This window comes from Myotis lucifugus, unplaced genomic scaffold (genome assembly GCF_000147115.1).
Source record: "Myotis lucifugus unplaced genomic scaffold, Myoluc2.0 scaffold_761, whole genome shotgun sequence".
NCBI lineage: Eukaryota > Metazoa > Chordata > Mammalia > Chiroptera > Vespertilionidae > Myotis > Myotis lucifugus.
Genome location: NW_005871809.1, coordinates 57,961 through 79,907, shown reverse-complemented (window position 1 = coordinate 79,907; position 21,947 = coordinate 57,961). Strand labels below are relative to the sequence as shown.

Below are 21,947 nucleotides of genomic sequence, written 5' to 3'. Positions count from 1 at the left end.
GAAGGTTCCGCTCGAAAGACAGGGACAAGGACCCTCTGGAGGAGAAGGCAGAATCGACCGTGGACACGCCCGACAAGCCCTTTGCCCGCTGTCGCCCGATGGGAGTTTGGATTCGGGAGGAGCTGCGGCTGAGCTCGTCCGGGCCTCGAGCGTCTGGGAGATTCCAGAGTCCAGCTTGGACAGCAGCTCGGAGAGGCTGTAGTCCTTTGTCGAAGGCCGGGGCCCGAGGCTCGCTTGAGGGGGCGTGGACACAGGCGCCTGCAGGATGAGCACAGGGAGGTGGATGAGGCTCCGTCCGCCACCCCAGGGGGGAGGGGGAAGGGGGAAGGCAGAGGAGGGGAGGGGAAAATGCGGTCCTGGTTTGTCACGCTGGAACTAACGCCTGCTGTCATACGCATGACACCCTGGAGCCCAATGACACCGCACTGGCCCATTGGGTGGGAAGACCAGGTAAGGAAAGACTGGCCTGACAAAAAAGCGGGAAGCCCGGCACCAGGCTGCCCTGGACCCCGTCCGCACAGGGTATGGCACACGGCATTACTTGGACAAAAGGCGGAGGGCGGGCCTGTGGACAGGCTGCAAAAGCATGAAGCTGGTTGCTGGGCCGTGTCCATCAGAACAGGTCAGTGCTGGTAAGAAACGAAGAAAAGAGGTGGGACTGGGGCTCCCGGGACTGGGGCTCCCCCGCCCTCCCCACACTGTCTGCAACCTGCGACCTCTCCTTTGAGCTATGCACGTCTGGCTTGGGGCCCGGTTTGGACAAGGGCGGGGCAGGGCCCAGCTACAGTGACAACGCTGTGACCCACCCTCTATAGCAGCGGTCGCCAACCTTTCGGACCTCACGGACCACCAGTGGTCTGCGGACCACCGGTTGGCGACCGCTGCTCTATAGGGCCTCCTCTAACAAGGACGGAGGCAGATTTCTGGTAAGTGATCAAAGTCTGAGGTGACTCAGGACTCTTCCCACATCGGGCCCATGTGACCCCAAACCCTCCCTCTTCTGGGAACTGCTCGTCTGCTCTGAGTTGGTGTTTGGTGCGCGGAGTCACACCCACTTGTTGGATGCCTTTCTTTTCCTTGGGGGGTGGGGAGGGCCTGGCTGCCTCCCCGGGACACCTTTGCTCCCCAACCTCACGCACATGCTGTTCAGACAGTGGAAACACACACCATAAATGCTCACGTCACCCCAGCCTCACACCAACGGCCCGGGGTGCACTGCCCAACAGCAGATAACACGCTGTAAGGTTAGTGATTACCAGGCTTCACCTTACAGGTCTAGTGCCTGAGCGTACTTAGTGTGACCTACCCTTGGAGTATCTTATCACCTTACATCACCCGTGTGGCACTCACAGAACAAATCATTCATGACAGGCAAACCCCAGAGCCCAGGTGCGCCCCCTCTGCCCCCCCAACAGGGCCTGGCAGGCAGGGCTGGTTCAAAGGACATCCACCTGGCGGCATTAGCTTTCCAATGTCACTGTTCATTTGTAACCAGACAGGTGGTGGGGACAGGACACAGCCAGGCAGGAAACATCTGGGGCCACCGAGCCTGCCAGGGGACCCGCCATCCTATCCCTGGGCACAGGACTCCCGTGACTGACTGATGTGAGTGGGGCTCCCAGGGCAGGCTGAGCCGCAGAACGAGGGCACGAGGACCCAGGCTGGTGGCAGAGTTTGTGGAAAAGGGCCTGGGGTTGGAAAACTCAATCTCCACGCGGCACAAAGGCCACCCCGGGAGTCCCCGTACCTCCGTCTTGGGCTCCGGAGGGTCTTTTACATCCAGGTCCTGAGTTGCCTCTTTCACCTCATCGTCGGGTTTCTCACACAGGTCCTCCGTCTCCGAAGTGATTTCTTTGGGGGAGAAAACAAAGAAGGGCTCGTCACTTGGACAATGACCTCCGCATACACTCCATACTAACGTGCCACCTCGAGGATGGAACAGGGACAAAAGAAGTGACACCCCAAAGCACCCATAACTCAGGGACCCAGGCAGCACGGGTCTCTCCACGGCTGGCCCCAGCTGAGCTCACAGGTCACCACCATCCCCCACAGGGACCAAACCGGGGCCTCCCGTCAGCGACTTCTGCAGGTCTCACCTGACTCCAGCAGGAGTCAAGGTGTTCCAGGTTCCCAGAGAAGCCCTCAGGAGTAGGGAGGGGGAGAGTGCAAGCCCACCAGCACCCGGCACAGGAGCCCCCGTTCATGTGTCCCCCTGAGCTTTAAATGCAATGGTCGGTTTCAATTCCATCAGGATCTCTTCCCAACCAAACGACACACCCGTTCCATGGGGACAAGACCCCGAGAAAAAGGCAAAGAAAGCCTCAGGCCAGAAGTCACACCAGCCCTCCAAGAGGCATCTGTACGGGAACCTGAACTACCACGCACAGGCTCCTCTGGGCAGCAGGCCCAGCCCTGGCTGCAGCGGGGGTGGGCGGCTAGAGCTGACCTCCAGTTCCAGCTGCCCACCCCGGCCCTGTCACCGAGGGCCATGGGCCGGTGCCAGGCCAAGCCGATCCTGCAGGCCTGGCTGGGGACACCGTCTCTCACAGCCTCCTCCTCTGGCCCTCTCCCCAGCCCCGTCCTGGTCATCTCGCCTGGGACACCCGCAGGTGGACCGAGCAGCCACATTTGGGAGCACTGCACCGGCGCCGTCTCCGGTCTCACCTTGGAAGGTGGGCCGCTCTCGGGGGTCCCCGTGCCAGCATCTCTGCATGAGGCGCAGCAGGTGGCTGCAGGCCCGCGGCCTGGCTCTGCAGACGGGCGGCAGCTCCGGGCGGTGGCCCTTCACCACCTTCACCATGATGTGCAGGATGTTTTTCTCATCTGCAAGGGAAAGGCACACGAGTCAGGGCAGAGCTGGCCCCTTATCTCCGGGGGAGACACAGCTGTGGGGAAGCGCCGAGGGGCATGTCTGGCCTGGAGACCACTGATTCTTCCGAAAGCACAGGGCTTCCGTTAACCTTATGTTCACGGGGCACATCTGTTCTCCCCGCCCAGGATTTAGAAACGACCTAGCAGCTCCCAGTGGGATCCTCATGCTGTATCACAAGGGAAATCTTTCTGGGCAGCCAACGCAAAGGCAACCAGGTTCAAAGTATCTGACGAGACATGTTCCGAGTGGCCGTGCCCACCAGGGGAGGCACCCGTATCCATCCTGGGGTGGCATGGCCCAGCCCCCAGGTGCACCCACGTCTCCCTGGGATGACACCAGTCTTCCTGAATTCCAAGTCCTATCCCCAAGTGCAGACCCCCAGCTGGCCTCTGCAGTGCTCAGGTCTCAGGTGGGCAAATAGGGGCCTTTCCCCCCAAAATTCATCACATGGGGCCCCACCTGTCCTCCTTTCCAACATCCTTCAGAGACACACCTGGGCTCATTAGCATATCATCACCATCATCATCATCCTGGTCACAGGCTGAGGGGACCCAGGGGACCCTCAGCGGGCCAGACTCCTTTCTCTGCTCAGCCTACACCACATTGTCCGTGAAGCTGGATTCCAAGAATCTTGCTCCCACCAGACCTCCCACCCCCGCAGCTCTCTGCTTTCCCACGGAGCGCAGGAGTCTGCGTCCGGGCAGATCAGCAGGTGTGGAAAATTGGCCCAAAGTCCCCGAGCGCTGCTAGGATCCGGCTCTGATGTTTTGTTCCACTTCCCCGTTACATCTTGTGCAATAACTATCTCAGGTATCTACACATTATTTCCATGAGCACTCAGACTTCCAAAAACCCAACATACACTAAACACCTGGAGGATGTCCTGCTCCCACACAGATGGGAAAAGTCCACCAGACGCCTTCTGCTCCCGCACCTTGAACTCGCCTATCTACCAAGCAATAGAGCACGGGGCCCCAGCCTCCCGGTGTCAACATCAGGCACCTGGCCTTGGGTGTCGTGTCCACCAGATAATGTCATGCCAGACTAGCTTGCGGCCACGCAGACGTAATCCAGACCATGGACCTCACAGAGGAGGGGGGTTAGGAAACCGGGTGCCGGGTGGAAGGACAATATGGACAGAACCCTACCACGGCCTCATCTGCGTCTCAAGCAGCAAAGGCTCCAGGACCTGGGGCCCCCGGTTGACTGTGACCTGCATTTTTGGGGTATTACTGGTCAGGCCACAATATTACAAGTGGCCCAGATATGCTTACAGAGGAGAAACTCTCCAACAAGGCAAAAAAGTGCCCAACTTTTACAGTAAGTGCAGTACCAAGTCGAGGCAGAAACCAGAACAGCGTCTGACTAAAGGGGGAGAAGTACTTCAGCTCTGGAGCGGGTGCTGGTGACCCGGGTCACCCATTCGTGTCAAAATCACTGGCATTGGAGGCCCAGCACTAGGAGTGGACTTTACATGAGCAAACTGTACACTTAAAAATGGTTAAGGTGGTCACTGTCACGTTATGTGTAACATAATTAAAATCACAATTAAAACTTACAAAATGTAAAAAAGAAAAAGAACTGGCTGGGAGCAACCACAACAGGCCAATGCACAGGCAGAAAGCAGATTAGCAGGTGCTGGGGGTTGGGGTGAGGGAGGTGGAGTGACTGCTTAATGGGCACAGGGTTCCTTTGGGGGGATGAGAATGTTCTGGAACTAGAGAGTAGTGGTGACTGTACAACACTGTGAATGCACTAATAAATGCCACTGAACTGTGCACTTTAAATGGTTATAATGATCAATTTTATGTTTGTGTATTACATCACACACGCAAAAGAATTAGCTGGCACCTGAAAACTCCACTGAGCAGAGCCCTCGGGTCTGTGCCTCTTCCTGTACATGAATGACACCTCAAGGACATTCCATGGGCACACAGGACCACCTGCCGTGGGTCTCGTGCCAACCTGGTGGGCAGGACAGAGCAGCCCCGCTCCCTCAGGGCAGCGCCACCGTGGGCATGTGGACCACGGGCACGGCTAAAGCAGAGGAAGTGCCGCACAGCATGCCCGCCCCCGTCCCGGGGGAGACAGAGGCACAGCCCCCAAAGGTATGTCCACTCACCTGCAAATGGCTTCTTCTGCGTCAGCACACCCCAGATCACGATGGCGAAGCTGGAGGGAAATCGGCAGGTTAGTGTCTGTGAATAGAGCAAAAGTGCTCACTCAAAGCAACACGTGTGAAGAAAGCCACTCCGGCCTTCAAAACAGAGAGATGACACCAAAACGTTTCTCATGATTTTTTTTTTAAACAGGCACATGATTGGGGCACATGTCCCATTGGTGGCTCAGGTGTTAAACAATGGACCACACCTTGCCAGTGAAGCTGTAAGTTCCACCACCACGCGGGAACCCCGGAAAGGCTGCCACCGTCAGCTCGTGGGCAGAGGGGCCATCTTGGCTGAGTTCACATGACCTCCCTCAAACACTGGGCGCCCCGTGCTGACTGCAGCTCTGGGCCTGGCATAACTTGCCCACTGAGAGTCCATCAAGGGCTGAGAAAGTGCACGGAAAACATGCTGGCAACCAGATGAGCCTTCCTGAGCCCTTCTTGGTTGCTGGAAATTATGTACAGGGTGTGGCAAAAGGTTTACAGTTGTGAGTTGGCAGAACAGTTTATTCTTGTATTATTATTTATTAATCATTGTATTATTTTCTATAAGAACAACAGTAAGCCTATTTTTGCCCCACCCTGTATACATAATATAGAAAATTACTGTGGATGCACCAACAAATAGCTCAATCTGATAAATTTTTTAAAAATTCTATAATAATAAAAGCATAATATGCTAATTAGACTGGACAGCCAAACGACCTTCCGGGGATGTCCTTCCAGATGAAGCCGCAGTGGTGGGGGTGACACAGAGGTGGTTAGGGGCGATCAGGCAGGCAGGCCAGCAGTTAGGGGCAATCAGACAGGCAGGCAAGTGGTTAGGGGCAATCAGGCAGGCAGGTGAGCGGTTAGGGGTGATCAGGTAGGCAGGCAGGTGAGCAGTTAGGGGCGATGAGGCAGGCAGGCGAGTGGTTGGGGCAATCAGGCAGGCAGATGAGTGGTTAGGGGCGATGAGGCAGGCAGGCAGAGTGGTTAGGGGTGATGAGGCAGGCAGGCAGAGTGGTTGGGGCAATCAGGCAGGCAGATGAGTGGTTAGGGGCGATGAGGCAGGCAGGCAGAGTGGTTGGGGCAATCAGGCAGGCAGATGAGTGGTTAGGGGCGATGAGGCAGGCAGGCAGAGTGGTTAGGGGTGATGAGGAAGACAGGTAGGCGAGCGGTTAGGAGCCAGCGGTCCCGTACTGCGAGAGGGATGTCTGACTGCCAGCTTAGGCCCAATCCCACAGGGATCCCGAATTTCGTGCACCAGGCCTCTAGTAAAATATAAAAAAAACAGGAGTCCAAACACTGAGCCCCACCCTGCCCTGAGTTGACAGCCGCTGTTGACAAGAAGTCTCCATTGAATATTAATGAAAATTTATGCATTCAGGCTTTTAAACTCTCCGCTCCAACATAAATAATCGGATTCCCCTGAACCCTGCAAGCTGTGACAAGCACCCCAGTGCCATTCGCCAGCAGCCTGCAGCTCCAAGCCTGCTCAGCACATGCACAATGGTTTTATTGTCAAACCAGTCCGCCAGGACTCAGGCAGGGACAGGGACAAAAGGGAAAGCTCCGTGCTCCCTCCGGGGCTCAGGGCCACAGTCCCCTGTGCCCTTGCGTCAGACAACAGCCACAATGAGGGGCTTAAGGGCCTGCGTGCAGCCTCCCTCCCTCTTTTCTCCTCCCAGAATCTTTGTCATCAGGACCTTTACAATTTGGAAAGGGAAGGCCCGAACGACTCGGGACCTGTGTGCACAAGAATGTTTAAAACATGCAGTACCTGCCTATTTGGTCAGGGACACTGACCTCTTCTTCCTTTGATTGTCAAATTAAGAAATAACAACAGCCAATGCAACAATAGCCATTCGGTGTGAACGAATCAAAATTATACCTATTTTTTGTCAGATTGGCAAAAAAATCTATTTTTTGGTGTGCCGCAGAATTCTAGTAATGAGTGTCTGTGCCACGGGAGGAGAAAGGCTGAAAACCGCTGCTCTAGCGCACAATGCACTGACGCTCACCTACAAACAGGCTGCGGCCGTCTGTGCTCCTGTCGAAGGTAAGTGACGACAGGAGGTACAGGCTGCTGGGCCCAGGGGACTAGGCATAGGAGAGCCTGAATCACAAACACTTAAAGCAGCAGCTTCTTTCCACAGACAAGATACACGACCCACGGTTTAAAGCGGGTTTACAGTGCGGAAGTCGTCAGTCTGTTATGTAACTGGCCCTAATGGCATCCATTCACATCCTCCACCCATGGCCAGCAACAGGCACATCCTGTGTTCCTAGGAGAGTCTGTATACCTGGGGCAGCCTATACCCACCGGCTAACAACCCCAAACCCTTTCATTTAGACTGAACCTCGTATCTGATGGTAGCAAAGAGTCTCTGGGAAAACTGCCCTTCAGAGCATGAAGAATTGGGGTAGAGAGACCCTGCGGTCTGCACAGCTGTACACACCTGTACACGTCGTGCTTGGTGTCAAAGAGCCGGCTCTTCTCTCGGATGCGCTCTGGAGGCAGGTAGGCGATGGTCCCGAACAGGCCGTCCATGCTGAGGTCGTGTGAGTGGGACAGCCCGTTGCACTTGGCCAGCCCAAAGTCAGAAATCTGCAACAGAGCGGGCAGAGGCGGCTCAGCAGGCGCTGGGGCGCTGTGCCGGGCACCGCACTGCGGCTGCCACTTCAGAGGCCTGGTCAACATCCCGCCACGCCTGACGGTACGGGTCCCCGACACCCGAGAGCGAGCCATGACCCGTCTCCCTGGGCAGGCGGGCAGGCGAGCAGGCGAGCACGGAGGCTTCGGAAGACCAGTCTGAAGCCATTAGGAGCTGATGGATGGGGGGGAGTGATGCTTTAAGGAAGGAATTCACCGGGAGCAAGAAACCAGGAGAACTGTCAACTGCCTCTGTCCACAGCCCACGTCGGCATGAGGGCAAAAGGCAACGCTTAGCGTTTCCGGGTTTTCAGACGACACATGAAAGCGAGGCTGACCAGGTTGGTGCTCAGCAATCCAGTTCCGCAACCGGGCCAGCTGGGCAGGCGGGCAAGTGGCAGCAGGCTCTTTAAAGGGAACTGCACCTTCAGAAGCCCTTTAAAGCCAGCAAAACACACACCACACAACCTCGTCCTCCACCTGGAACGTTCTCTGATCAACAGACGCTTGCTGACTCCTCCACTAAACATGGCACCCAAATCAAGGGCGGAAACACATCTCCTCCGTCCCAGGGGCTCCCAGCCTGGAGGGGCGCCTGGAGCCCAGACACTCGGCCCACCTCCACCTCCTCATCTCCTTTGCACAGAGGTGTCCTAATAGCTCCCAGACCCCCCACTGGAGGAAGTGAAAGCCACACAGACTCCTGGGGGGATCCTCGCTGCCCCTCAGGCCCCCCACATCCTCGGGAAGCGCTGTGTGTGGGACTAGGCCACAGGCGCTGGCATTAAGGGGCTCAGAATCCACATGGAAAACAGCCCCTTTATATTCTCCTTCGAGGCTTATGGATTCCTTTAAGCCTCCCCATCAGCTCTAGACTCCTCCTCAAACACTCCTGTGGAGCGACAGGAACTGGGGCTGAGCCAGGACTTAACTCTGGGCTCACTGTGCCAGCTCACGGGTGAGCCAATGTCCCGATGTCGTCATCACCGCTGAAGGCAGGGAGAAGCCAGGACTGGCAGCCCGATCCTTCAGGGGCCTCTGACCACCTCTGCAGGGAGGTGATGGGAAGAAAGCCTGCCAGAGTGGACCCGCCCCGGCTTCTGTGACCAGGCTGTGCCAGGCATGGGTCCACCAGGGAAGCCAGCCTGGGCACTTCTGGGCCCCTGGCAGCTGTCCGTTCCCTGGCCTTCAAGAAACTCCCCACTCTGGAAAGGAAAGCGCCAGTTCCCCAGAATGAACCCACCACCCCGACCCTGCAGATCCATAAAGCAGCTCACGGCCATGCCGGCATCTTGGCACCCACCGCCCCACCTCATGGGCAGCCTTTTCCCTTCCTTTCTGCCACTTTCCGACATAGCCACCAGCTTTAAATGTACTCGGTGAAGGAAAATTAGCATAAATTCTATGTTAAAAGCTCTGACATAAAAATGCAGACTCAGAAATCAGAATTCCCTGATGGCCGCTGACCCTCCGCCTGCAGAGTTCTCCTCCTCCCCTCCAGCCCTTTCCCACCTTCCCTGCAGGGCCTGCCTGGCCTGTGCTCCCCCACCCACCCCCTGCTTCCTCAACAGCAGGACTGGGGCCATCCCTGGGAATGGCAAACACCCGTCCAGCGGGACCGGACCAATTCAGGGCATGGCCAGGGCTGTGCTGCCTGAGAGAGAAAGGCCCCTGTAGACCAAGGGGACCAGGGCCCTCGGAATCTCCCGGGATATAGTCTCGTCTAGGCAAACTGGGGCACAGGTGAGTCTGAGATTTTAAACAAAGTTATTTCATCTTCAGCTTGAAATGGGTCTACTACTCACACATTAAAGACAGCATTTTAATATTTAGTACATTAATATTACTATCAAGTATTAACTGAGCATTGTCTCTAATACACTTTGCAAAGCAGATGGCTGCGTGAGATCTCCTGCTCGGATCACCCTATCTGTGGACAAAAGGTCGCCTTCAGGGCCCAAGGGCAGGCTGACACCTTATCTCATTTCAGGATTCTAGAATAAAGGTTTATTGCTTCAAGTTACCACGACTGCAAAGTGCCCAATTGGCCAATCAATGACTTAGAACCTCAAACAAGGCCCCATGCCCTCCCACACCCTATTAGCGATTTCTGAGAAAGCAAGATGCGAGTTATGTAAGTACATTTTCTGTTTGTTTGGGGCTGTGCAAGGTGACTAATGTGCCTGATTAAGCAGGAGTCACAGAAAAGCTGCCACTCGGGCCTTTCGGGGTGCCCTGGGCGTGGAAGCAGCAGCGACACCTCGCTCCCTGTCACGGAGACAGGTCCATGCAGGCTCCTCCCCACTCGTGGCTCAGCCATTCTAGGCTCCTTAATAAGGCCCCACTCTTTAAGGAATCCTCACTCACCTATTAAACTGGCAGGTGGTTATAAGGAGAGAGAGGGAAGTTCACACAGGCCCCGCGAGAGCCAGTGCAGAAATGACCCACAAGGACAGCAAGGCCACGGTGTCAGAGAGCAGACACCACACTCAGCTCCTTATCCAGCCAGTATTAGGTGCCTGCCGTAGACCCGGCGTGGGGACCCTCCCTAGATATATATGTCAACAGCCCAGACGTGGGAAGATGACTATCTCCTGGCCCCCAAAATGCCAACACCAAGGACACCAACCCTCATGAGCACTTCCACTGGCCAAGCACTTGTCACTGACCCCTCACAACAACAGGGAGGCACGACCCCACCACCAGGGGACAGCCTAGAGAGGACCCTCGGAAGGAAGGTGTCACTGGGGCTGTCTAGGGATGCCCCACACATTCCACACGACTATTAGGAGAGTGGGAAGGGAATGGGTTGATATGAAAGCCCAGCCAGGCCAGTTAGGGCCCGTGACACTGGGGCCACCTCAAAGGCACCTGCTGCAGACACATCTGTCCGAATGCCTGGTGCCCACCTGCCAGCCCTCAGGAAAGCATGTTCCCAACAGCCTCTCTCACAACACCACTCAGCAGTCATTAACGCCGGGGGAGGGAAAGACCTCCCCAACCCCCCTACTCCTGCTGTTCCCCCAAAACCCAGCATTTCCGATTGTTCCCGGGCTGCTTCCTCCACCTAAAGGCTCTTCTGCCTGCACCCCCGCTGCTGACAGCAGGGAAGTCTGGTGCTCTATGAAGACTCGGCCCCCACCCCACGCTGGGTGAGCCTGGCCATGATTTAACCCTCTGAGCCTCAGCTCAGCCGGAGCTGGGGGCCACCGCCCACTCGGTCCCCTGCTTTGACCATCGGGGCAGCTCCTGCAGGCAGGGCCTCTGGCACACAGCGGGGGCCTGTCACCACCTTCCCTTTCCTGTCTGCAGTCAAGTTTGTGAGCTAAGGTTTCATCTGCACTGGCCCCCAGGGGATCGCACACGCTGGTGAGAACTGTCATGTCCGTATGTGCAGGCAGCGCCACTGACCACAAGGAAACAGGACAGGACAGCTTCCATCCTCAGCTAAAACCTTGTTACGAGCGACACCTATTTAAGGGACAACTTGTAATTAGTGTGCAAAGTGAAAACAGCATTTCCCCACGGCCTCAGGCTGGCTCAGCCAGGAGAGGTGCCTGCTATGTAGACTGGCACAGGGAGCGGCCTTGTGTGTGGGCCACCCAGAGCCACTGACCTGTCACAGGTGAGAAAGATGAGGGAGCCAGGGGCAGGGCGGGACTGAAATGGGGTCCCTCCTCAGGCCAACAGGCAGGGGTCCTACCAGTGCAGCAGATCAGCCAAGTGTCAGAGCACACAGGTGAGTCCCTTCACCTGGCCCCAGCGTGAACCAGAGGACTCAGGCCAGTGTGGATGGAATCCTTCTCCCTCATGCAGGATGAAGGGAAAGGGCCCCCCGAGAAGGTGAGCACCCCCATGTGGGGAAAAACCAAGAAGAACCCAGCACACGAAGGCCTGCCAGAGACACATTCACAGACACACAAACCTGACAACACACCTGACTACCAACTCCAGGTGGCTGGCATCTGCCTTTTAGTTCTGTTCTTCTTCATACTTTTGTTTTATAAACTTATCAGAAACAGAATAAGAAAGAGCAGCCCTCACAGGCCTCACGTCACTGGAACAGAATGAGCCCCATCAGAGCCCCATGCCAGGACTGCACCTCCATCTCAGAGCACCCCACATCCCCTCTGCCAGCCCCTGTAACCAGCGAGGGGTACAGCCCGAAACTATGTCTCACACCGAGATGGCCAACCCCCCGCCTGATCTCTCGGGTCATTTCCTAGGACATCCACTAAGACCAGATCCGCAAATCCACAATCTTTTGCCGGGGTGCACAGAATTTAGAGCCAGGTTCCAGGATTTGGGGGTGTGACTTGCGTTCAGAGTCCACTCACACCAACCATGACAAGACAAGGGGATTCCAGACATCCTCAGGCTTAAGAGAGGCCTCTCTGCTCAAGCTCTCTTCCATGAGGACCACATCCTCGCCCACCCTTGTCCACACTGCCCGAAGGTTCCCCTGAACCCCGAGTTCCCCTGCGCTCTTGTGGCACTCACCGCCCCACCCCCCCAGGACCCACGGGAGGCCCTACCTTGACGTGGTAGTGCGCATCCAGCAGGATGTTTGCAGGCTTGAGGTCCAGGTGCAGCAGCGGTGGGGACATGCAGTGCAGGAAGTTCATGCCCACCGCCGTCTCGTGGATGATGCGGAAGCGCAGGTCCCACGGCAATGGCTCGGAGGCCAGCAGCTTCTCCAGGGAGCCCGTCTCCATGAACTCCATGACCAGGCCAACAGGGTCACGGCAAATGCCGTACACAGGCAGGATGTATCGGAACTTGGCCATCTCCATCTTCTTCGCTTCTTCCAAAAGCTCCAAGCGCTCCCTGCAAAAGGTCAACGGCGTGAGCAACGCACACTGGTCACCTGGCCACAACACAAAGCACCGTGGCCAAAGAGATAAGCCGGTCCACAGAGCTGACAAAATTACTAAAACACACCCAGTGGCTCACTTTAATGTGGCGCAACTGAATTCTGGGCTGCCCACGATCTTCAGTCCCACAGCTATCCAAGCACACCCGGTTATTATCTGAAAAGCCACAGGCAGCACGGAGCCAAGTCCTGCTCAGGGACCAGGGGAGGAGGTGGATGCTGGGAATCCCTTCTGTTGGATGAGGGAGGAGAAGTTGAGGTTCCACTGAAAGTTATAGCAAATTATCCACATGAAGAATCTAACCCACCTTTTTTTTTGTTAAGGCCAACAATTTAGGTGGCCCAGTTATGCCTAAGTCCAACCCCAAAGTTAAATCAATGGCACATTCATCTAATGCAGGGGCTGCAGAATGCTGCCTGAGAGCCACTTTTTGTCAACCATTTTTTAATCTATAGTAAAATATACATAATATACTCTGTGTCATTTTAACCATTCATATGTGTACAATTCAAAGGCATTACATACAGCAGCAATGTTGTACAACTATCACCACTATCTACACGCAAAAGTTTTGCATTATCCCCAAAAGAAATTCTGCACCCATTCAACGTAACACTTTCTCCCAGCACCCACCCCACCAACACTTCCCTACTTTCTGTCTCTAGGAGTTTGCCTCCTCTAGGGGCCTCACAGAAGTGGAATCTTATAGTGTTTCAGTAACTGGGCCTGTTTCACTAATCACAATGCTTTCAATTGAGGTCCATCTGTGTTGTGGCACATGCTGTATGATATTCCATCGCAGGAACACACCACATTGCGTTTATCCACTCACCTACTGATGGACACCTGTGCTGTTTCCACCTTTTGGCTATTGCAGGGATGGGGAACATCAGGCCCGCGGGCCGTATGAGGCCTGAGAAATCATTTGGTCTGGGCCTGCCAAGGCATTGAGGGTGAGTTAATTAAATGTTTGACCAAACACAGCAGGCTTATTTTTAGGTTGGTAATTTTGTACGGCCTGGGAATGATGCTATAAATACCCACCTGGCCCCTGGCAGGAGAAGGTTCCCCACCCCTGGGCCATAGTGACTAATGCTGCTGGGAATGCGTGGTGCACAGTATCTGTTCCAGTGCCTGCTTTCACTTGGGATATACATCTAGGAGTGAACTGTTGGGTCATGTGATAGTTCTATGTTTAGCCTTTTGAGAATCTGCCAAACAGTTGTCCACAGCCTGCCCGTCTTCCCTGAAGACAGTCTCACCCATTCCTGTGGCTGCGGCTGCATTCACACTCCAGGCAGAGAGGAGTAGTTGCAACACAGACCCTCCGGCCTACACAGCCTGAAATATTTACTCTTTAGCCCTTCAAGAAGGTGTGCAACCCCGGGTCTAAGGTCACTTCCTGGAGCAGCCTGTGGATTTGCAGACTAGATCCCAGGGCCTTGGTCGGTGTTAGCATTTTAGACTAAAATCTCTGAGCGCATTCGGGAAAAAGGCCAAATCCTATGAGGACAGGGCTTGACCATGGGTGATGCAGGTTGGCGGTTCCCAAGCCCAGCTCCTGGAGAAGGGGTTCTGGGTGGGAGCTGGGGAACCTGCCTTCCCAATATGCTCCTAAGGAAAAAGCCCAGAACCACAAGCCCAGACGTGCCACGTGGAGCTGGGAACACTTAGACAACAGGCTGGGGCGGCCTCGAGGACCCCCCACCCCCAGAATGCAGACTCCAATACAAGCAGCCCTGCGCCTAACCCAAAACCGGCTAGTTCCCACCACAGGGTCTTCCAGAGCTTGGATGCACCTGCCCGCCACCTGCAGCCGCTCCCACTCCCTGGCCTGCTACAGGGTCCTGCCGGAGAGTCCGTTTCCTATTGATCTGCCTCCCCTTTGGGACACAACACGCTCCCAGGCGTCCCCGACAGTTATGAAAACACTGCCCAGGGAGGAGGCGGCCAGCAAGGAGGGGCCAGGATTACACTGTTTACCAAAGGCTGCAGCACCCAAGCTCAGCCTGCACTCAGCACTCACTGGGGACACTCCCATTCAGGCCCCGGGGGCTCGGCAGGAGCTCAGCCCCTCTGCCCACCCACCTGTCCAACCCAGCCCCATGTGAGTGTAGTGGGGCCTGCATGGTGGGGTCTGGGAAAGGATCCCTGTGTGCAGACCAGTGACGCTCACCTAGGGACACCTAGGGACGACCTCGCCCCCAGGGGACCACAGGCACTCTCTGGAGACCTCTGGTTGTCAGAATGGGGGCTGGCATCCAGTGGGTGCAGGCCAGGGATGCTGCTCCGCACCCTGCAAGGCCCACAACAGCCCCCGAGACACAGTGCCAACGGTGCCAAGTCTGAGAACCCCCGGAACAGACCAAGTCAATGCGTTTTCAGGGCAAATTTAAAATAAACCACTAGTCTGGAATCACCCACTTAAACACGCCCAGCACTTCCTTGAATTTTAAGCCGGATCTAATTAAAAGTCACTTACTGACAAGTAATTACTGAGCACCTCCTCTGTATTAGAATTGATAAACAAACCCCTTCCCTCCCTTCCCCAGGTTCACTTTCCAGGGGAGATGGGAAATTCCCCCAGTCCAAGAAGGGTAGCTGAAAAGCGGGGTCCGGTGAAGAGGAGGCGAAGGGGCTTCGGAGGGACTTTATAAAGGGGGCCCCTGCCCCGACCGGGGAAAGGGCACGGGGGCCCATGGGGGCTCCACAGGGGGGCGGCCCCCTCCCGGGGCCCCAGCCCGGGGGGAATCCTTCAGCCTCCATGCCTGCCTGGATGTGAAGGAGGGAGGCAGCAAGGCCCCCCCTGCCCCCCGGGGGTTCCCATTAATGATCCAGCACCCAAGGGGAGCCGGGGGGGGGGGGGGGGGTCAAGAGTTTGGTGTTTAACAGGCTCAGGAGTGAGGAAGACCCACTGGCCTAAGAAACAAGTGAAGCACGAATCGGAAGTGAACCATGACATCACTACAAAACAGAACCGAGTGCAGCCTGACTTGCGACTTGCTTCCTTAGCGCTCTGCTCACAGACACAGCCAGTTCATGGAAAGCAAGACGTCCACAGAGGGCCCTGCCAGCTGTGTGGGGCCCCCAGGCAGGGCTGTGAGCTGCTCCCCGACTTTGGCAGGACCTCTGTAGGTTCCCTGCCTGGCCCAGGCCGGCCAGCCCCTCCCTGCAGCCTAGCACGGAGCCAGGCGTGGGGACGGACGACACAGACACCAGCCCTCGAAAAGGGGAAAGGACTGGTGCGAAGGTCAAGCATCGTTAAAACGAAGCTGGTCACTTAAGAAGGAGAGAGAAAATGACACCCCTGAGCCGGCTCCTGTCTCCTCCGGGGAGGCCTGGTTTGTTCTCTACACAACAGGCTCTCCCTGCTGTGCAGATGGGGGTCAGCATGGCTGCTACTCCTCTCCTCTCTGTTAGGAATCAGCTCTGTAGCTGTCTGCTCCTATTGACTCGTGTGCCCTTCCTGGGGCGCCGCGCCCACAGGCACTGGCATGTGACCCGCTTCCAGGGCAGGCGTGTGGGCCTGGAGCACAGGTGTCCGCAGGCTGGCCCTGAAGAGGACCATTCCCCACTATAACAGACATTCTTAAATGAGTCCTCTCTGCCAAACCTGACTGATAACAACCCCAATCATCCGAAGGCTGAAGATCTTACGAAGCAAAAGCTCCCAGCCACGCTGCAAATAAAGATTTCTTCCATTTGCCCAAAGGGCTTAACACATAAAACCCGGGTGACTTCTGATCGCTGAGCTCATTAACACATCACTCCTCCCCTCCCACCTCGAGTTCAGCCAGTTCGTGGCTCTCGCCCCAGCCCGGGGCCCTTCCACCAAACAGAGACCCCGTTTACCTCAGTTTCAAAAACTCAAATAAAAAGAGCCGCTGCTGGTTTGCCCAGAAAGCTGATCAGAGCTCGGACGTTCTAAGGGAGCCCGTCTCCTCTTTGGAAGCAAGGCACAAATGACACGGGACACTTCTGCAGAGAAAACCAGGTCTCCTGGAAACGAAGTCAGCCTCCAGGCACAGATCACCTTCCCGGGGCAGCCTCACAGCAGAGGAAGGGGAGCCTGGGACCGCCCAGCAGCAGGTTCATGGGGACTCGGAGGCCGGCCAGGTGGCACAGGCCCGGGAGTGGGGTTGGCCAGCACCCCCTAAAGCAGCGGTTCTCAACCTGTGGGTCGAGACCCCTTTGGCGGTCGAACGACCCTTTCACAGGGGTCGCCTAAGACCATCCTGCATATCAGATGTTTACATTATGATTCATAACAGTAGCAACATTACAGTTATGAAGTAGCAACGAAAATAATTTTATGGTTGGGCCACAACATGAGGAACTGTATTTAAAGGGCCAGAAGGTTGACAACCACTGCCCTAACGGGTCAGCAAAAAAAAAAAAAAAAGTTCACCCGTTTATATTTCAGCAACTACCAACCCAAATCCAAACGGCCCCAGGCTCTAGGACTTTCTTCAGTTGCTCCTGGGGCACCCCACTCCTGCTAGGAAGCCCCAAGGGCCACCCACCACCAGCCCTGTCCGCATCGGATCGGGTGTCTAAGCGACATTTGCAATTCAATAAGCCTGAAAGGGGCCCTGGGGAGCCGCAGGAAAAGACGGAAAAAGTGACCCTCCAACGGAAAGAAACCGCCAATTGTTTCCTGTCGACGGCAATTATTTTTTTAAACACTTTTCCTCAAAGCATTGCTTCTGGTTTATGTGGACAACACAGAAGGAACCGTAGCAATATTGTTATTATTACTATTATTTTAGGACCCCAACAGATTTTTCAGAACAGTCCCTAAGCCCCAATGCCGGGTGGGGCCGAGGAGTGCCCCAACATTCACGGTGCCAAGCCTCGGGCAGAGTCACCCCATTCTTCACTGTTGGGAGTGAAGTTCCGAGCCACCCAAATCCACTGACATCAATCTCACTTAAAACCCCCCAAATACTGTGCTGCGCTAAACGTGTAGCTACAGTTAGGCGCAGCTCAGTAGGGCTGGCGTCATATTTCTCTCCCGTAATCATTTCAAAACATCTCCTCGTTTGGGGAAGGGTTGCAACTTCCATTTCCCAGCAGGTCCTGGATGGAAAATCTCTGAGTATTAACAGGACCCAGTTGAGCTTCAACTGGTTAAAGATCCTTTCTCAACAGCAATTACATTAATTCCATTTTTTTCTCTCATTTAGAGCTAGTCAAAGCGTATCCCACCACCACCACCAATCCCAAGAAGGGAATTGGGTGGAGAGAAATAGCAGTAATATCAGGCGGATCATTTCTAAGACACTGGCTGGAGAAGCCTCCGTGCTCAGGAATCCCCAAGACCAAAGGCCTCCTGCGGCTTTCCTCCCTTCCTGGAAACGTTTACTCTGGAAAAGGGGAAGGGGCGGCCCCGGGTCCTACACAGGCGGAGAAGCAGTAAAGGCTCAGGGAAGACGGGCCAGGATGGGGGAGGTGCAAAGTGTTTCCCTAACAAAGCGCTCCTCCGAGGGGGAGATCTGGAACCAGGTTTGGGAAAAGGCAGCGGGAAAATGGTGTAATCACTCGTTAGTGGATGCTCCCAGCACAGCTTTCTCGCCTCGCACCAACCCAATTACTTTCCCAGGGAGCCTGCCAGGGTTCCCACACTGCTATTTTTAAAACTGACAAGAAACGGGCTTGTCGGATTGTCAGCCCTGTACTTACAGACCCGGGGGTTGCTCGGGCTCGTCCTGACGAGCCGGTGCCCATGGAGCATTAGCTGCTGGGCCGGTGCCCAGCCAGGCGCTCACTTACTCAGGGCTTCCTCTTAGCCTCAGGGCTGGGCTGGAGGAAGGGGGCCCCTGCAGTCACCAGTTCTGGCCTAATGGTAACACCCCCATCCCCAGACTCCACCCAGGCGCCCAGGCCCCCCTAAAGACGGTCAGCCATAAGGAGCAGGAAACACGGATCAAGGATGCACCACCTGCCCCCCCCCCCCAGGGGTGTCTGGGTCTGGGCAGCCCCCACCTTCCCTTAATGAAGTGCAGGCTCACAGGGCTGGGGCTGCCTGCTGCTCTGTGGAGCCCAGGGCACTTCTGGGGACCAGGCCCTGCGGTGGCTAAGGGGTGGCATGAAGGCTGCAGCCAGGAGACCCCCGCCTGCCCGGAGGTACAAGCAGCCAATGAAAACCAGCCTGGCCCACACCTGTACCTGTGGCGGGTCCTGATGGAACAAGTGGAGGGGGAAGGAAAGGCCCAGAGCTAGGGGAGGAAATCAAGAAGACCAGGCTCCTGACTGACTCCAGTAAGGCCTCTACGTTCACTTTTAATATTTGCTGGGCAGGAGCTGGAAACGACTTGTCTTGAAGTCACCCAGACAAGCTGTAATGTCCCTTGTTTATTAAACCTGGCCCTGCCCCATCTGCAGTGGTCTACCTTTTCCCTCCAGTCTCTCCCTGCCCTCCACGTACGGGGCCAATTTTAGATTGTACGTGGGAAGCTCCTGAGGGGGCTGCAGCCCAGCACCCAGGCTCCCTTGGCAGGAGTGAGAGGTGCTGCCCTTCAAACAGGCGAGTAAAGACTTAGCCCAGAGGAATACAGGGCTGGGGCTGCACCCAGGAAAATCCTATTTCCTACTAGGGAAGAGCTTGCAAATAGCAGGGTGGGGATGGGAGGCAGCTCATCAAAAAGGCAATGAGGCCCGGCCGATGTGGCTCAATAGCTGAGCGTGGACCTGTGAACCAGGAGGTCATGGTTCTATTCCCATGAGAGCACATGCCCATTGCGGGTTCAATCCCCGCATGCAGGTGGGGGGCATGCAGCAGGTAGCCCATCAATGATTCTCTCTCATCATTGATGTTCTATCACTCTCTCCTTCTTCCTTCCTCTCTGAAATCAACAAAAATATATTTTTAAAATAAAGGCAATAAGGTCTGAGGACTGAAGGGTTGAGGGTTCAATTCCTGGTCAAGGGCATGTACCTCGATTGCAGGCTCAATCTTTGGCCCCGATCGGGGTACGAGTAGAAGGCAAACAATCAATGTGTCTCTCTCACACATCGATGTTTCTCTCTCTCTCCCTTCCACTCTCTCTAAAAATTAAAGGGAAAATATCCAAAGGTAAGGATTAACAAAAAACAAACAAACAAACAAACAAATAAATAAATATTTTTAAAAGGCAATGAGGACAACCTGCCAATCATAAGTAAACAATCTGAAGGTCTAGCTCAGGGGTGGGGAATGTCTGGCCTGTGGGCCATGTATCATTTGGTCTGGCCCTGCCAAGGCATTAGGGGTGAGTTAATTAAATGTTTGACCAAATTTAGCAGGCTAATTTTTAAGTTGATAATTTTGTATGGCTCTCGAATGATGTTATAAATATCCACATGGCCCTTGGCAGGAGAAAGGTCCCCCACCCTTGGAGCTGCACTGTAGCACGAGGGACACAAATCCCAAGGAGAAACTCAAGCTGAATCCAATAAATTCAGCCAGAATTTTCTTGGCCAAGAGCAAGGGTTTGAGCATCTTCTCAGTTGGAGAACTCAACCTCTGCTGCAAAGTCAGAGCTGCAGACTGCTCCGTGCGGCAGATGCAGGCGGTGAATGCTTCCTGTCGGGTGATGCTGACCTGGACATGCCACCACCTGCCTGGTTAGGGCAGGGCAGGAAAGGCTTCCAGTTAAAGGACAAAACACTTTTCAGCCAGGCTATGCAAGATCCTAGGTGACCCGCCTCAAGTGGAGAAACCCCACCTCCGGCAGGGCCACCCAAGAAACGAGGGCCAGTCGCTGGAAATAACAGATTCTAGGATGCAGGCTGACTCATCTGCCTGGGGACCCACGAGCTTGTTTACTTTCCTCTTCCAATACAAGAAGCCGGTGGTAAAACCTTCGCTGATGAATGAAACACTTCCACCAGAAGACGCCATCAGACAAATGCCCCCACGGGCGTACAAACACCCTGAGGGAGAAGAGGGGGTCTTGGCTCTCACATCTAACCATTGGCTGGTATTCAAAGTGGGGTTTGCATTTCATCAAAATAACCACAGCGCCCCTCCCGGCCTGAGCAGTTCCCAGGACTGCAGCCCAGTGAGGGGGAAAGAGTGTGCACAGCCTCACAAGGCCCCGACCCCCCCAGTTAGATATTTTTATGCACCCCTCTATTGAAGTTTCCAGAAAACACTGCGTTAGGGGTGTTCAGCAAAAGGCCACCAATCTACTGTATTATCTCCTAGGCCAGGATGAAAACACAAAGTCTTTCATCTTGCACTGGGCCCCGGGGAAGCACACACTACAGTCCTTCTATGTCCCTTAATCCTGTGACACAGTCACCTGGAACATCACCACCATCCTAAGGTGAAAAGTGGCCCCATCACCCAGTAAGCGGAGGATCAGAAGCCAGGCCTCTGAGCCGGCAAAGGCGAGGCGGGGGTTAAAAGGAGCTGCTTTTCTGCGTCTGCTGGGTCTCGGGCTTACTGTCTAAGGGGGATCTCCACACACAATACAAACACAACTTCCACAGAGAATGCAAACTTCACCGCAGCAAAAGGACCTACTGCGCGCACCGGCAACACAAGGTTAAGTCATTTATTTAAATGTACGCAGTGGAAGCCTGCGTATAAATTATTAAAACGCAAACGCAAATGGAGAAGGAAAAAATAAAACAAACGAGCTGCTTCTCAAGACCCTCTTCCTCCCACCCCTAGGCCCCCAAATTCTGCAGACCACAACGGGCACAGCAAATGTAACTGGGGTGGCCGCACCGCCAGGCCCAAGCGCCGACGCGCAAGTGCCCGGGCGCCCAGGAAGCCCGGCCCCGCCAAGGACCCAGCCAAGCCGGTGCTTCCGACCGAAATAATTACCGTCTTACACCAATTTGTGCTCCAACGTAAATTAGTAAGTGAGTCAAACGGAGTCTAACTCACTCACAAAGCCCAGATCCCCACACGGCAATTTTGCTAAGCCGGGCGCAGACCGCAGCGCCAGGGGTTCCGGGAGGGCCGGACGCGCCGCCGAGGGACGCGGGTCCCGGCGCAAGTGGAGCTCCCGACCCTAAAAACCCGGGGCTTCGCGGGACGCCAGGTAGCACCACCGGGCACTTGACGCCGTTTCGGGCAAACGCGGGCCCAGGAGGTCGCTCCCAGCAGCCGCAGCTCGGGGATCGGCGCGCGTAATTAGACCGGAGCGCCCCAAACCAGCCCACTTTGGGCAGGCAAACCGCGCGGACACCGCGGGGCGCTACGGCTTCGCCCGGCGCTCGGTTTTCCCACCCGAGGCTGCTCCGTCAGCGACGCAGGTGGAGAGAAGGGGACCCCTGGGACCCAAGCACCCCCACCCCAGTCCGGCCCCGGCGCCCGCCCCGGCTCCGCGGCGCCCCGGCTTGGGCCGCTGACCTGTCGTCGACGTGCAGGACTCGGCGAGCACTGGATGGCGAGCCACGTCTTCC

The 21,947-nt window shown here is 55.6% G+C and overlaps 1 protein-coding gene across 1 annotated transcript in view; it reads right to left on the bottom strand.

The window, feature by feature from the left end:
* The window catches only part of RIPK4 (receptor interacting serine/threonine kinase 4), a gene marked incomplete at its 5' end in the record, with an annotated part of 26,071 nt that extends 4,126 nt beyond the window's left edge, over positions 1-21,945 (bottom strand). Inside the window, 9 exon segments of the mRNA XM_014448091.1 lie at positions 3-76; positions 79-258; positions 1,748-1,851; positions 2,665-2,823; positions 4,995-5,044; positions 7,481-7,629; positions 12,210-12,501; positions 21,895-21,911; positions 21,913-21,945. Of these exon segments, the coding sequence (XP_014303577.1) occupies positions 3-76; positions 79-258; positions 1,748-1,851; positions 2,665-2,823; positions 4,995-5,044; positions 7,481-7,629; positions 12,210-12,501; positions 21,895-21,911; positions 21,913-21,945 (1,058 nt within the window).
* Positions 21,946-21,947: the final 2 nt, after the last annotated feature.